The 14,233-nt window shown below is 36.6% G+C and overlaps 1 protein-coding gene across 1 annotated transcript in view; it reads right to left on the reverse strand.

Moving 5' to 3' along the window:
- Positions 1-14,233, reverse strand: part of CCDC158 (coiled-coil domain containing 158) — a gene marked incomplete at both ends in the record, with an annotated part of 73,869 nt that overhangs the window by 7,352 nt on the left and 52,284 nt on the right. Inside the window, 2 exon segments of the mRNA XM_081257954.1 lie at positions 2,563-2,622; positions 4,798-4,955. Of these exon segments, the coding sequence (XP_081114080.1) occupies positions 2,563-2,622; positions 4,798-4,955 (218 nt within the window).

Here is a 14,233-nt window from a genome sequence, read left to right on the forward strand (position 1 = left end):
AGAGAAAGCTTTTGACAAAATTCGACACCCATTTATGATAAAAAACCCTCTAGAAAGTAGGCATAGAGGGAACTTTCCTCAACATAATAAAGGCCATATATGACAAACCCACAGCCAACATTGTCCTCAAAGGTGAAAAACTGAAACCATTTCTACTAAGATCAGGAACAAGACAAGGTTGCCCACTCTCACCACTCTTATTCAACATAGTTTTGGAAGTTTTACCCACAGCAATCAAAGAAGAAAAAGAAATAAAAGGAATCCAAATTGGAAAAGAAGAAGTAAAACTGTCACTGTTTGCAGATGACATGATACTATACATAGAGAATCCTAAAGATGCTACCAGAAAACTACTAGAGCTAATCAATGAATTTGGTATAGTAGCAGGATACAAAATTAATGCACAGAAACCTCTTGCATTCCTAAACACTAATGATGAAAAATCTGAAAGTAAAATTAAGAAAACACTCCAATTTACCATTGTATCAAAAAGGATAAAATATCTAGGAATAAACCTACCTAAGGAAACAAAAGACCTGTATGCAGAAAATTATAAGACACTGATGAAAGAAATTAAAGATGATACAAATAGATGGAGAGATATACCATGTTCTTGGATTGGAAGAATCAACATTGTGAAAATGACTATACTACCCAAAGCAATCTACAGATTCAACGCAATCCCTAACAAACTACCACTGGCATTTTTCACAGAACTAGAACAAAATATTTCAAAATTTGTATGGAAACACAGAAGACCCCGAATAGCCAAAGCAATCTTGAGAAAGAAAAACGAAGCTGGAGGAATCAGGCTCCCTGACTTCAGACTCTACTACAAAGCTACAGTAATCAAGACACTATGGTACTGGCACAAAAACAGAAATAGAGATCAATGGAACAGGATAGAAAGCCCAGAGACAAACCCACGCACATATGGTCACCTTATCTTTGATAAAGGAGGCAAGAATATACAGTGGAGAAAAGACAGCCTCTTCAATAAGTGGTGCTGGGAAAACTGGACAGCTACATGTAAAAGAATGAAATTAGAACATTCCCTAACACCATACACAAAAATAAACTGAAAATGGATTAAAGAGCTAAATGTAAGGTCAGACACCATCAAACTCTTAGAGGAAAACATAGGCAGAACACTCTATGACATAAATCACAGCAAGGTCCTTTTTGACCCACCTCCCAGAGAAATGGAAATAAAAACATAAATAAACAAATGGGACCTAATGAAACTTCAAAGCTTTTGCACAGCCAAGGAAACCATAAACTAGATGAAAAGACAACCTTCAGAATGGGAGAAAATATTTTCAAATGAAGCAACTGACAAAGGATTAATCTCCAAAACATACAAGCAACTCATGCAGCTCAATATCAAAAAAACAAACAACCGGATCCAAAAATGGGCAGAAGACCTAAATAGACATTTCTCCACAGAAGATATACAGATTGCCAACAAACACATGAAAGAATGCTCAACATCATTAATCATTAGACAAATGCAAATCAAAACTACAATGAGATATCATCTCACACCAGTCAGAATGGCCATCGTCAAAAAATCTACAAACAATAAATGCTGGAGAGCATGTGGAGAAAAGGGAACCCTCTTGCACTGTTAGTGGGAATATAAATTGATACAGCCACTATGGGGAACAGTATGGAGGTTCCTTAAAAAACTAAAAGTAGAACTACCATACGACCCAGCAATCCCACTACTGTGCACATACCCTGAGAAAACCATAATTCAAAAAGAGTCATGTACCAAATGTTCATTGCAGCTCTATTTACAATAGTCACGACATGGAAGCAACCTAGGTGTTGCACATATATACAATGGAATATTACTCAGCCATAAAAAGGAACAAAACTGAGTTATTTGTAGTGAGGTGGATGGACCTAGAGATGTCATACAGTGAAGCCAGTCAGAAAGAGAAAAACAAATACCATATGCTAACACATATATATGGAATCTAAAAAAAAAAAAAGAAAAAAATTGGCCAGAATAACCTAGGGGCAAGATGGGAATAAAGATGCAGACCTACTAGAGAATGGACTTGAGCATACGGGGAGGGGGTAGGGTAAGCTGGGACAACGTGAGGGAGTGGCATGGACATATATACACTACCAAACATAAAATAGATAGCTAGTGGGAAGCAGCCACATAGCAGAGGGAGATCAGCTCGGTGCTTTGTGACCACCTAGAGGGGTGGGATATGGAGGGTGGGAGGGAGGGAGGGAGATGCAAGAGGGAAGAGATATGGGGACATATGTATATGTATAACTGATTCACTTTGTTATAAAGCAGAAACTAACACACCATTGTAAAGCAATTATCCTCTAATAAAGATGTTTTAAAAAATGCCTATTAAGTTGATTCCTAGAAAGTAAATTACTTTAGTACATTGCACCGAAATCCTTTTTGGTTTCAGTTAAACACTATCACAACTTTCCATCAGTTCTCATGTAAACTGTCCAGACTTCCCAAATTACCTGGTCATATGTAAAATTCCTGGACAATTGATTAGATTCAGAATCTCAGATTCCTCTCACCTATGGCATATCTCTAATCTCAGGCTTGATTCAGTAATGCAATCTCTTATTCTATCATCTCTGTATAGATAAATGTAACTCTCAGTTAATTATACAAAGAATAATTTCTAGATTCCACGTGTTTTTAGAATAATCCATTGCTTCTACGTATTTAACTCTTCTTTAAGGCACAACAGTAGAATTTAGGCCTCCAAGCAAATTTTGCTAAGTGCTACCCCTGGAATTTGTCAACTTAGAAATGTTTTTGTTCCTGAACCCTTAAAAGCTTGAGGCTGAGTTCCGGCTTTGGTGACAAAGCCTCAAATGACAAGGTCATTTGTAGGATTACAGCAAATTAACATAAACTCTCTAACAGCAGGGGCTAAATATATTCATGTTGAATACATTTCAATGCAGTCAAGCCCATCATTAGTGGTTGAAGTGATGGAAGTTTGATCAGGGAAGTCATGGTAATCTTGTGGAATGATTAGTGCTGGAAGCCAGGGGCTCTAATGTTTACTTCTGACTTTGTCTCTTTGCCTCATAGGAGGAGGCAACTTAATCTGTCTAAATGTAATCTTCTGTCAAATGAGCTTAATAATGCTGCCCTGGCTAAGAAGGCATATTACAGAGTTATGACAAAAATGAAAGTACTCTGCTCTTCACAACAGCCAAGACACGGAAATAACCTAAATGTCCCTCGACAGATGAATGGATAAAGAAGATGTGGTGTACACATACAATGGAATACTACTCAGCCATAAAAAAGAACAAAATAATGCCATTTGTAGCAACATGGATGCAACTAGAGATTATCAGACTAAGTGAAGCTAGTCAGAAAGAGAAAGACAAATACCATATGATATCACCTATATGTGGAATCTAACATATGACACAAATGAACCTATCTATGAAACAGACAGAATCACGGACATAGAGAACAGACTGGTGGTTGCCAAGGGGGGAGGGAGTGTGGGGGAGGGATGGAGGGGGAGGTTGGGGTTAGCAGATGTAAGCTTTTATATACAGAATGGATAAACAACAAGGTCCTACTGTATAGCACAGAGAACTATATTCAATACCCCATGATAAACCATAGTGGAAAGGAATATTAAAAAAAAGAATGTATATATGTGTATAACTGAATCACTTTGCTATACAGCAGAAATTAACAACATTGTAAATCAACTACACTTCGATAAAAAAAACTGAGAAAAAATAAAATGCTTGAGAACATTTTAAAAAAATGAAAGTGTCCTGCACATAGAAGTATTCTTGGATGGAGTGACAATAGAATGTTTCTAACATGTGATTCAGAGAATGCAATGTTATGCTAGGTAACTGGACTGTTATTAATATTTGACTACTACTATGAATAATATTATTAATAAAAAATAGACAAATCCAAATAATATTTTGCTACCTCAGGTTAATAAACACTAACTGAACATCTTAAGAAAATGGAGATTGTTTATATATAAGTATTATTTTGAGATATTTGCCATATAACCAGAAAACAAAATTACAATGGGTTATTATAATACTAACAACATATAATTAGTATTATAATGCTAAGAATATAGTATATACCATATTAAAATGCTCTAAGTTAATTTAATAATAGCACACATTAAACATTTAAAACACTATTTGAAAAGAGTATGAAGATCTCATTGATTTCTGCAGGTACATGCAGGGAGTGGCTGGTGGACTGGTTGAATCCTTTTTTGGATCCGACTTTTATTAATTTAAGTCATTGGCATGAATGCCTAGAGAACCAAGGCTTTCCAATTAGCTTATACCTGGAGAGTTATGCAGTTCTCAGGGTTTGAGTTTTAGCTTCACCATGTGTGGTTGTAGGTAAGTCAACCTTTTGGAACTTGTGTTTTTCTCATTTTTAAAATGGGAGAAATAAATCCTGCTCTGTCTTGTCTCAAGCAGACAGTTGTTATGACAATCAAATAAGATTATGGATGTGAAATCTGTTGGGAACTATAAATTACTGTATGAATGTAACTTTGGGTAACACGTTGCCTTGACTAATTTCTGAGTAGAAAATCTATTGCTATTATTTTCTCTTGATGTCAAGGTGTTTTACTTTTGCTGACTCATCCACTTTTGTTTTCCCTGGTAATGTCCAGACACCCCTCAAAGTTACTGAAACTTCAACCCCCCAGAAGTTGTCCCACATAGACAACGTGATCGCCACCCACTGATGAGAGAAGCCTCCCCACTCTCAAGTACACTCAGTCCTACACAGCCACATAGGAGACCGCCAGAGATGGTGCTCTCCCGTCTTCCTCGCTCTTGCCCAGGGGCACGGGTGGCTCCCCGTTGATCATGCTTCTCAACTCCTGGATAAGCTGTTTCAAGTCCCTCGTTGTATATTCCTTTGTGTTAGGTTTCGTACAGTGTTGAATTAAAACAACTTACAAGACAAGGACACTTTGTTTTTTTCAGATTCGAATGCCATTTCCCACTATAAAATTAATTCAACTGGTAAACAGAAATTATGGAGGAGAAAGAAGAGGAAATAAAAAACCTGTAATCTTACTACTCAGGGATAATCAATACTATTCAATCAATAATCCACACAGTGCTATATCTAATCTATAAATGTGTGTATACCTATTTATACATATATGTAGACACAGGATCAAACTATACACATCTATTTTTAAATCTTTTTTATTTTTTAACTTTAACAATGTGGTATGTACATCTTACCATGCCATTAAATAGTTACAACTACATCCAGGCAAAAGAATTCCAATACTTTTGTTAAGGGCTGAACTAATTTTATAAAGCTACAGAACTTTACAAGCAAGGAACTCTCTAGCGATGAGTCAATCTACCCCCAACACTTTACTGATGAGGAAAGAGACATCCAGTATTTTCAAACTGTGTTAGTTGGAGAATAATATAAAAAAGATTTTCAAATAGATAGTATTCCTCAATGAATATTTATAATATAAGAAAAAGTACAGAGGTTCCCAATTGGCCCAAAAAGAGAGGAAACCTAACGATAGTCAGAAGTTGCCCTGGTGAGCAGGTGGACTTAGTTGGAGGATGTTCATGGCTAGAGAGGCATCAAGCATCATCAAACTATTGTAGCCAGAAGTGTCTGCCCCAAGGCAGAGTTACACCTGCCACACGGATTGGTTGCTGAAGGATGAACACTGCAAAATTTTTGTTCTTTGGGCATTACTTTTCTAGGGTCCATGTCAACCAAGTGTTGATGTTACTGGTATAACCCTCACATTCCCTTCCCCTTCCTACCAGCACTGATAAACCACATAAAATATCCAGATGAAGATGTCAAGAGTTCTAACTGAATTTGTGGTAATTATGATCTTTCCAGTTTACTGATGGTCACCTTACCTAGAAATTACCATGATGGGTTCAGAATTTCATAAATTAGACTCCATCAAATTATGAAATTTGATTTCATTAACTTAAAATATATGAAGATGTGAACCATTTTTAATAGACTTTATTTTTTAGAGCAGTTTTAGGTTCACAGCAAAAATGAGTATTAGGTACAGAGATTTCCCATATACCTGCTGATCGCACACATGCTGAACAAGTTTCCTAATCATAAATAAAAGCATTTGTCTCTAAGCAGATCCAATTTCACCAAACACTGGCTTTGTTCCTGTCCTAGCCCTGGTGGACATCATATCTAATGTAGAATAAAACTTCAAAAACCTTATCCTACTGCAATATTCAGTCACTTTAGTTCTAACCTTGAAATCTCAATATAACACCTGGACCTTCATATCTTCTGCCCACTGGAAAGTTTACTTAATAAGCTTTGTCAGGCTTCCCTGGTGGCGCAGTGGTTGAGAATCTGCCTGCTAATGCAGGGGACACGGGTTCGAGCCCTGGTCTGGGAGGATCCCACATGCCGCGGAGCAACTAGGCCTGTGAGCCACAACTACTGAGCCTGCGCGTCTGGAGCCTGTGCTCCACAACAAGAGAGACCGCGATAGTGAGAGGCCCGCGCACCGCGATGAAGAGTGGCCCCCGCTTGCCACAACTAGAGAAAGCTCTCGCACAGAAACGAAGACCCAACACAGCAAAAATAATTTAATTAATTAATAAACTCCTACCCCCAACATCTTAAAAAAAAAAGCTTTGTCATTAAAAATTTTAAGCCCTTGACATTTATTATAACTTATCAGTATAATAACGTACAAACATGTAAATATGCTTCCTTCCCCACCCCCAGGATCATGACACTCATGTTCTTTGAGAGTAACTGGTGCTTTACAAAACATACAAGGTTGAAAAGTATTCAATTAATATTAACATTTACTTAACAATTAATCAATCAGCCCTATGATATTCTCTTATTGTGATTTCATCCTAATACTCTTTAAGACTTTTAAAATTTGTGTTGTTCCTCCAATTAAAATATAAGTTTCATAGAGGCAAGGACTGGTTCAACCATCTCCATCTTTATATACTGCATTTCAAATAACCCATACTTTGCTTGTATATAAAATCACAAAAATATAAAGTTGGAAGGGTCTTTAAGATCATTTAATTCTAGTCCAATCTCCAGTCAGAAGTGATGATGAATTTTCTCTACGGCATTCCAGCAATATACTTATCTGGCATTTACTTGATCACCAAAAACCAAGGAAGGCAGTTTAATTTTCATATAGATTTAATCCTTTGCAAGAAAGGCTTAAATTGAATCTCCTCCATACAACTTCCATCCCTGGTCATAGTTTTATCTCCTAGTGTTATGAGGGAACAATCTAACACGATAACCTTTTAGAAATGGATACTTATTTTATCATGCCAACCTCCCCTCCCCCACCTATACTTTCTAACACACTCCCCAGGCTAGATCTTCTCAATTCATCTACTCTTTTAAGTAGTAGCATGGGCTCATGATTTCTCACCACCTTGGTTGTGCTTCTTCTTGACAGACTCTGGTTAATCAATGATTCTCTTAAATGTTCATGCCCAGAAATGAAATAGAGAAATCAAGGAGAATCTGACCAGAGCAGAAGGGAGGAGAAATGTCTCCTTCCTTGATCTAGGCACTATCCTTAAAACCTTTTTTGGCCGCAACATAATACTGCTGACTCAGACTGAGCAGGCAGTCAGCTGAGGCTCCCCAAGTCTTTTCCACACGTTACTGATAATACACATCTTCCATGTCGTGTACTTTGCATTTCTGTGTATTTAGTACCAAGTTCAAGACTATATCTATCCCAGTCAAACCTTCTCTCATTGATGTGGCTCATCATTTCAACTGTCAAGATAAATTAATAGAGGTACCATTTATCAAATGGTTACCATGTACCAAGTACTCAATATATTATCTCATTTAAACTTTAATCTTCAAACCACCCAATAAGGTAGAAATCATCACTTCCATTTTAGAAATGGGAAAACTGAGGCACAGAGAGGTTAAACAACTTGCTCAAAATCACACAAGGGGTAAATGGCACAACTGGGATAAAAAACATCATCTGTTTGTCTTCAAAGTCCATGATCTGCCCAATGTGATACACTGACTAATTCTCACTGGATATATTCATTAGGAAATGTTATCAATATGTAATGAGCTGTCCAAATTTAGGATCATAAAATCACAAAATTGTAGAATATGGGCAAGTATTAAATCATATAGTTGAACACCTGAGCTCACCATACTTACAGTCTGGTTATTACTAAAAGTAATTCACAAATCACATGAAGGCAACTACTCTACAAACTCAGAGGCATTAAACAAGAATTGATTTATCAGTCAAATGTACCCTGGGAATCTTTAAAACTACTAAAGAGATAGTAACACAAATGCCAGTACCACTTCCTAACCCATTCTGGAGGTGATAGGGAATAGAGAGGCAGTGTGGTACCAGTGGAAGACAGCACAGGCTTTTAAATCATGGCCACTACCATTCTCTGGCTATGTGATGTAGAACAAGTTACTTTTCACACTCCAACAGACTTTGCAGGATATCTGTTATGTGCCAGACACTCTGTTAGGAACTAATGTAAAATGACAAATATAACTGGTCCTTGCTTGCAGAGACCATGGGAGGCAAATGCATAAACAGATCATTTCATTATAAAAAGGGAAATGTTTCTTTTAATCTCCATCTCCTAATCTGTAAAAATGAGGAAAATAACTCTTACTTTATAAGGATGGCATAAGGAATGAGAAGCACTTAATGTATACATAGGAAGTATTCAGTAAAGGCTGGTTTCCACTTCCTTCTCCCCTTAGCATAAAAACACATGAAGTATTTTAGATGCTTCATATTTACTGATCTAGAATGACCAGGAAGGTAATAAGACTTAAAGTATTATAATGTGTTAGTACTAGGATAGAGCCACTAAGAAGATGTCATCAGGGTTCACTGTGCATTCCAATTACTTATGCTCTCCTTGATATAAGTAGAGACATTAGCTTTCTTTTCTTTTTTCTTCGCTCCCTTCCTTTATAAACCAATATCCTGTTGTTAGACAGTTATATTATTTCCATTTTTTGCTATTACAAATAATGCTTCAGTGAATATCTTTTTTTTTTTTTTTTTTTTTTTTTTGTGGTATGCGGGCCTCTCACTGTTGTGGCCTCTCCCGTTGCGGAGCACAGGCTCTGGAAGCGCAGGCTCAGCGGCCATGGCTCACGTTCAGTGAATATCTTAATGCATTTACCTTTGTGCCTATCTCTGATTATTTTATCAAGATCAATTTCTAGAGATGATATTACTGAATCAAAGGGCATTTTAGGACTTCTGATAACTATTATCTAGAAAAGTCATAACAGTCCAATCCAATATGTAAGGAGCTTAGAAGTCAACACTTCTTTCCTCACAACAAGAAAAAAACTTAACAAACTGATAATCATCAACTCTCCTTACATCCATCAGAGAACTGAGGACACAGGCCAAACTGCTGCTCTCAAAACTGGAGGCAAATATACAGAATTATAACTTACTGGAGCAGAAGTCCAGGAGCAGAGATCCTCCACTGAAGCCAGTAAAGGGTAGAAAAACTTAAATTGATGAATTGCTAGAGGCTCAGTGTGAACAAGCTTATGAATTAAAAACTCCAAGTTAGGGCCACCACATTTTTGTAAGCTTTACCTCCAAGAGCCCCATCAGTTCTCAGAATGAAGACTGGAGAAAAATCCCCTCGTGTTTCCCAACAGGAGTAAGGGAAAAGTAACTATCTTGAAATATGCTCAGAGCCTTCTGTTTTTCTTAACAAATGCAGCCCTCAAGGGACACTTGATATCAAACCAGAGGTGAAACACCTTGGGTTTTACTAGAGCCTGACCAACCTGGGGGAAGGGAAATACCCAACTCAACTCCCCCTAGCCTTCCTGTCTTACCTAAAGATGATAGTGGTGGTGGGGTAACAAAACTGAGAACTTGGAAGGGTCCCACCCAAGGGGCATAGGCTCACTAAAAGACAGACCTAATAATAGGACTATACAGTGTTCCCCACACACACACCTTACCACGACATCAATAAGCCTTCTGTATAATAATGAGACTACAACATAAATAACTGCATGTCAAAGGCCTTAAGAGAAAGTCTCTAGGGAAACCCAGACAAGAGGGGAAACAAAAACAAGGACACCTGAGAAAATTTTAGCCTCTGACACCTATAGCTACAGCAAGCAGCAAACACAGCCCAACTTCTAGCGAAAAAACACAAAACCACACACTAAAGGTCTGTTTATCTCAGTTCTTTTTATCCAGTACATCATGTCCAGCTTTCAACAAAAAAGTGCAAGGCATACTAAAAGACAAAAAAACACAGTTTGAACAGACAGAGCAAGCATCAGAACCAGACTCAAATATGGCAGATATTTCAGAATTATCAGACTAGGAATTTAAAATAACTATGATTAATATACTAAAGGTTCTAATGGAAAAAGTGGATGACTTGTAAGAACAGATGGGTAATGTAAGCAGAAAGATTAAAATTCTGAGATAGAATCAGAAGGAAATGCTAGAAAGAGAAAACATTGTAAAGAAATGAAAAAGGCCTTTGTTGGACTTATCAGTAGGCTGGACATGCCCAATAAAAGAAACAATGAGCTTCAAGATATGCCAATGGAAACTTCTAAAGCTGAAATACAAAGAGAAAAAAGCATGAAAAACATAGAACAGAAAACAGGACTCTGGGACAACTATAAATGTGTAACATCCATAATGGGGATACCAGAAGGAGAAGAAAGAGAGAAAGAAACAGAAGAAATATTTGAAGTGATAATAGTTGAGAATTTTCCAAGATTACTGACAGATATCAAGCCACAGACCCAGGAAGCTAAGAGAACACGCCAAGCAGTATAAACACCAAAAAAAAAAAAAAAAAAAATCTATGCATAAGTATATTTGAACTGCAGAAAAAAAAAAAAACATTTTAAAGAAGCCAGAAGAAATAAACACCTTACCTATAGAGTAGCAAGGATAAAAATTACATCAGACTTCTCTTCAAACCATGTATGCATGCGAAAAGAGAGTTGAGTGAAATATTGAAAGTATTGAGAGAAAACACCTACCAACCTAGAATTATGAACCCTGCAAAATTATCCTTCAAAAGTGAAGGAGAAATAACAACTTTCTCAAACAAAAATTGAGGGAATTTGTTGCCAGTAGACTTGCTTTGCAAGAAATGTTAAAAGTTCTTTAGAGAGAAGGAAAATTATAAGGTCAGAAGCCCAGAACTACATAAAGAAAGGAAGAGTATTAAAGGAGGAATAAGTGAAAGTAAAGTATAAAACTTTTTTTTAATTGCTCTAAGAGAAGTTTGTTCAAACAATAATAGCAATAATGTATTCAATTAGGGATGTACATCATATATATTAATAAAATATATAACATAATATACATTACGATATGTATTACTAATATATGCTTATGTATATGTATATGTATGCTTATGTATATGTATGCTTATGTATAAGTGAAATGAATGACAACAATGATACAAAGGGCAGGAGAGAGGAATTAGTACTATTTTGTTGTTAGCAGGTACTTGCGCTACCCATGACACAGTATAGTGTTATATGAAAGTGAACCTGGATTATCTGTAAATGTATATTGCAAACTCTAGGACAACCACTAAAAAAAGCAGAAAAAAACCCATAATTGATGTGCAAAAGGAGAGAAAAATAAAATCTTACAAAATGCTCAATTTAAAAAAAAAAGCAGGAAAAGAGTGAAAGACAAAAATAGGAAAGAAAACAAAGGCAATGACAAAAAACAGTAACAAATATGATACATATTAATCCAGCTATATAAATAATCACTTTAAATGTTAATGGTCTAAATATACCAATTAAAAAACAGAGATTGTCAGCGTGCATCAAAAAAAAATAAGACCTTTATTGTCTACAATAAACCCACTTCAAATATAAAAGCACATATAGATTAAGAGTAAAGAGATGATGGACTTCCCTGGTGGTGCACTGGTTAAGAATCCGCCTGCCAATGCAGGGGACACAGGTTTGAGCCCTGGTCTGGGAAGATCCCACATGCCGCGGAGAAACTAAGCCAGTGCACCACAACTACTGAGCCTGTGCTCTAGAGCCCTCGAGACATAAATACTGAGCCCGCATGCCACAACTACTGAAGCCCATGTGCCAAGAGCCCATGCTCTGCAACAAGAGAAGCCACCTCAATGAGAAGCCCATGAGCCGCAAAAAAGAGTAGCCACCACTTGCCGCAACTAGAGAAAGCCCGCATACAGCAATGAAGACCCAAAGCAGCCAAAAATAAAAAATAAATAACAAAAAAAAGTAAAGAGATGAAGAAAGTTACACCATGCTAACACTAACTTTAAAAAATCAGGGGACTTCTCTGGCAGTCCAGTAATTGGGACTTCACCTTCCAGTGCAGGGGGTGTGGGTTTGATCCCTGGTCAGGGAGCTAAGATCTCACATGCCTTGTGGTCAAAAAACCAAAAAAACATAAAAAACAAGCAATATTGTAACAAATTTTTAAAAGACTTTAAAAATGGTCCTCATTAAAAAAAAAAAAGTTGGAGTAGCATTAATTTCAGACAGAGCAGACTTTAGAGCAAGGAAAATGATCAGGGATAAAGAAGGGCATTACATAATGATAAACAGGTCAATTTTCTTAGAAGGTATAACAATCCTTAATCTGTATGCACCTAACAGTGGAACATCAAAATATGTGAGGCAAAACCTGACAGAACTGCATGGAGAAATAGATGAATTCACAATTAGTTGGAGACTTTAATAACCTTCTTTCAAAAATGGAAACATTCAGCAGGCAGAAATTCAGTAAGGATAGAGTTGAACTTAACAACACCATCAATCAACTGGATATAATTGATACCTAAAGACAAATTCATCTAAAAACAGCAGAATACATATTCTTCCCAAATTTACATGGAACATTCACCAAGATATGAATTTGGGGCCATAAAACACGCCTTAACAATTATTAAAGAATAAAAATCATACAGTGTCTACTCTAGGAACACAACAGAACTGAACTTGAAATCAGTAACAGAAGGACAGCTGGAAAATCCCCAAATAATTGAAGATTAAACAGCACAGTCCTAAATAACACATGTGTCAAAGAAGGTATATCAAGAAAAATTTTAAAATAGTTTGAATGAAATGAAAATGAAAATAAAACTTACCAAAATGTGTGTGATATAGCAAAAGTGGGGCTTAGAGGGAAATTTATAGCACTGAATGCACATATTAGAAAAAAAGGAAGATCTAAAAACCAATAATCTAAGCTTCTTTGGGAATTTAGGGAAAAAAGAGCAAATTAGATCCAAAGCAAGCAAAGAAAATACAAATAAAATTTAAAGCCGAAATCAATGGAACTAAAAACAGGAAACCAATAGATATAATCAATGACCCAAAAGCAGGTTCTTAAACCTGCTTTTTATTTATTTATTTATTTTTATTTATTTATTTATTTATTTGCGGTATGCGGGCCTCTCACTGTTGTGGCCTCTCGCATTGCGGAGCACAGGCTCCGGACGCATAGGCTCAGCGGCCATGGCTCACAGGCCTAGCCACTCCGCGGCATGTGGGATCTTCCCAGACCGGGGCATGAACCCGTGTCCCCTGCAACGGCAGGCGGACTCTCAACCACTGCGCCACCAGGGAAGCCCAAACCTGCTTTTTATTAACGATCAATAAAATTAGTAAGTCTCTAGCCAGGCTAACTAAGAAAAAAAGAGAGGATACAAAAATTTCTATCAGAAAGAGGTGACATCACCACAGATCCCATGGACATTAAAAGCATAATAAAGGAATATTATGAACAACTCTGTACCCACAAATTTGATAACCTAGATGAAATGGACCAATTCCCTGAAAGACATAATCTGTCAGAACTTACATAAGAAGAAATAGATAATCTGAATAGGCTTATATCTATTAAAGAAATTAAATCAATAATTAATAACCTTTCAAAACAGAAAGCACCAGGCCTAAATGGGTTTACTGCTGAACTCTAACAAACATTTAAGGAAAAGATTATACCAACTCTCTACAATCTCTTCCAGAAAATAGATGTAGACAGAATATTTCCTAAGTCATTCTATGAGACCAGCATTACCCTGATACCAAAACCAAAAACACTAGACGAAAAGAAAACTATAGACTAATATCTCTCATGAACATAGATATAAAAATATTCAACAAAATATTACTAAGTATAATACA

This window comes from Mesoplodon bidens (genome assembly GCF_964165515.1).
Source record: "Mesoplodon bidens genome assembly, chromosome: 1".
Lineage (NCBI taxonomy): Eukaryota > Metazoa > Chordata > Mammalia > Artiodactyla > Ziphiidae > Mesoplodon > Mesoplodon bidens.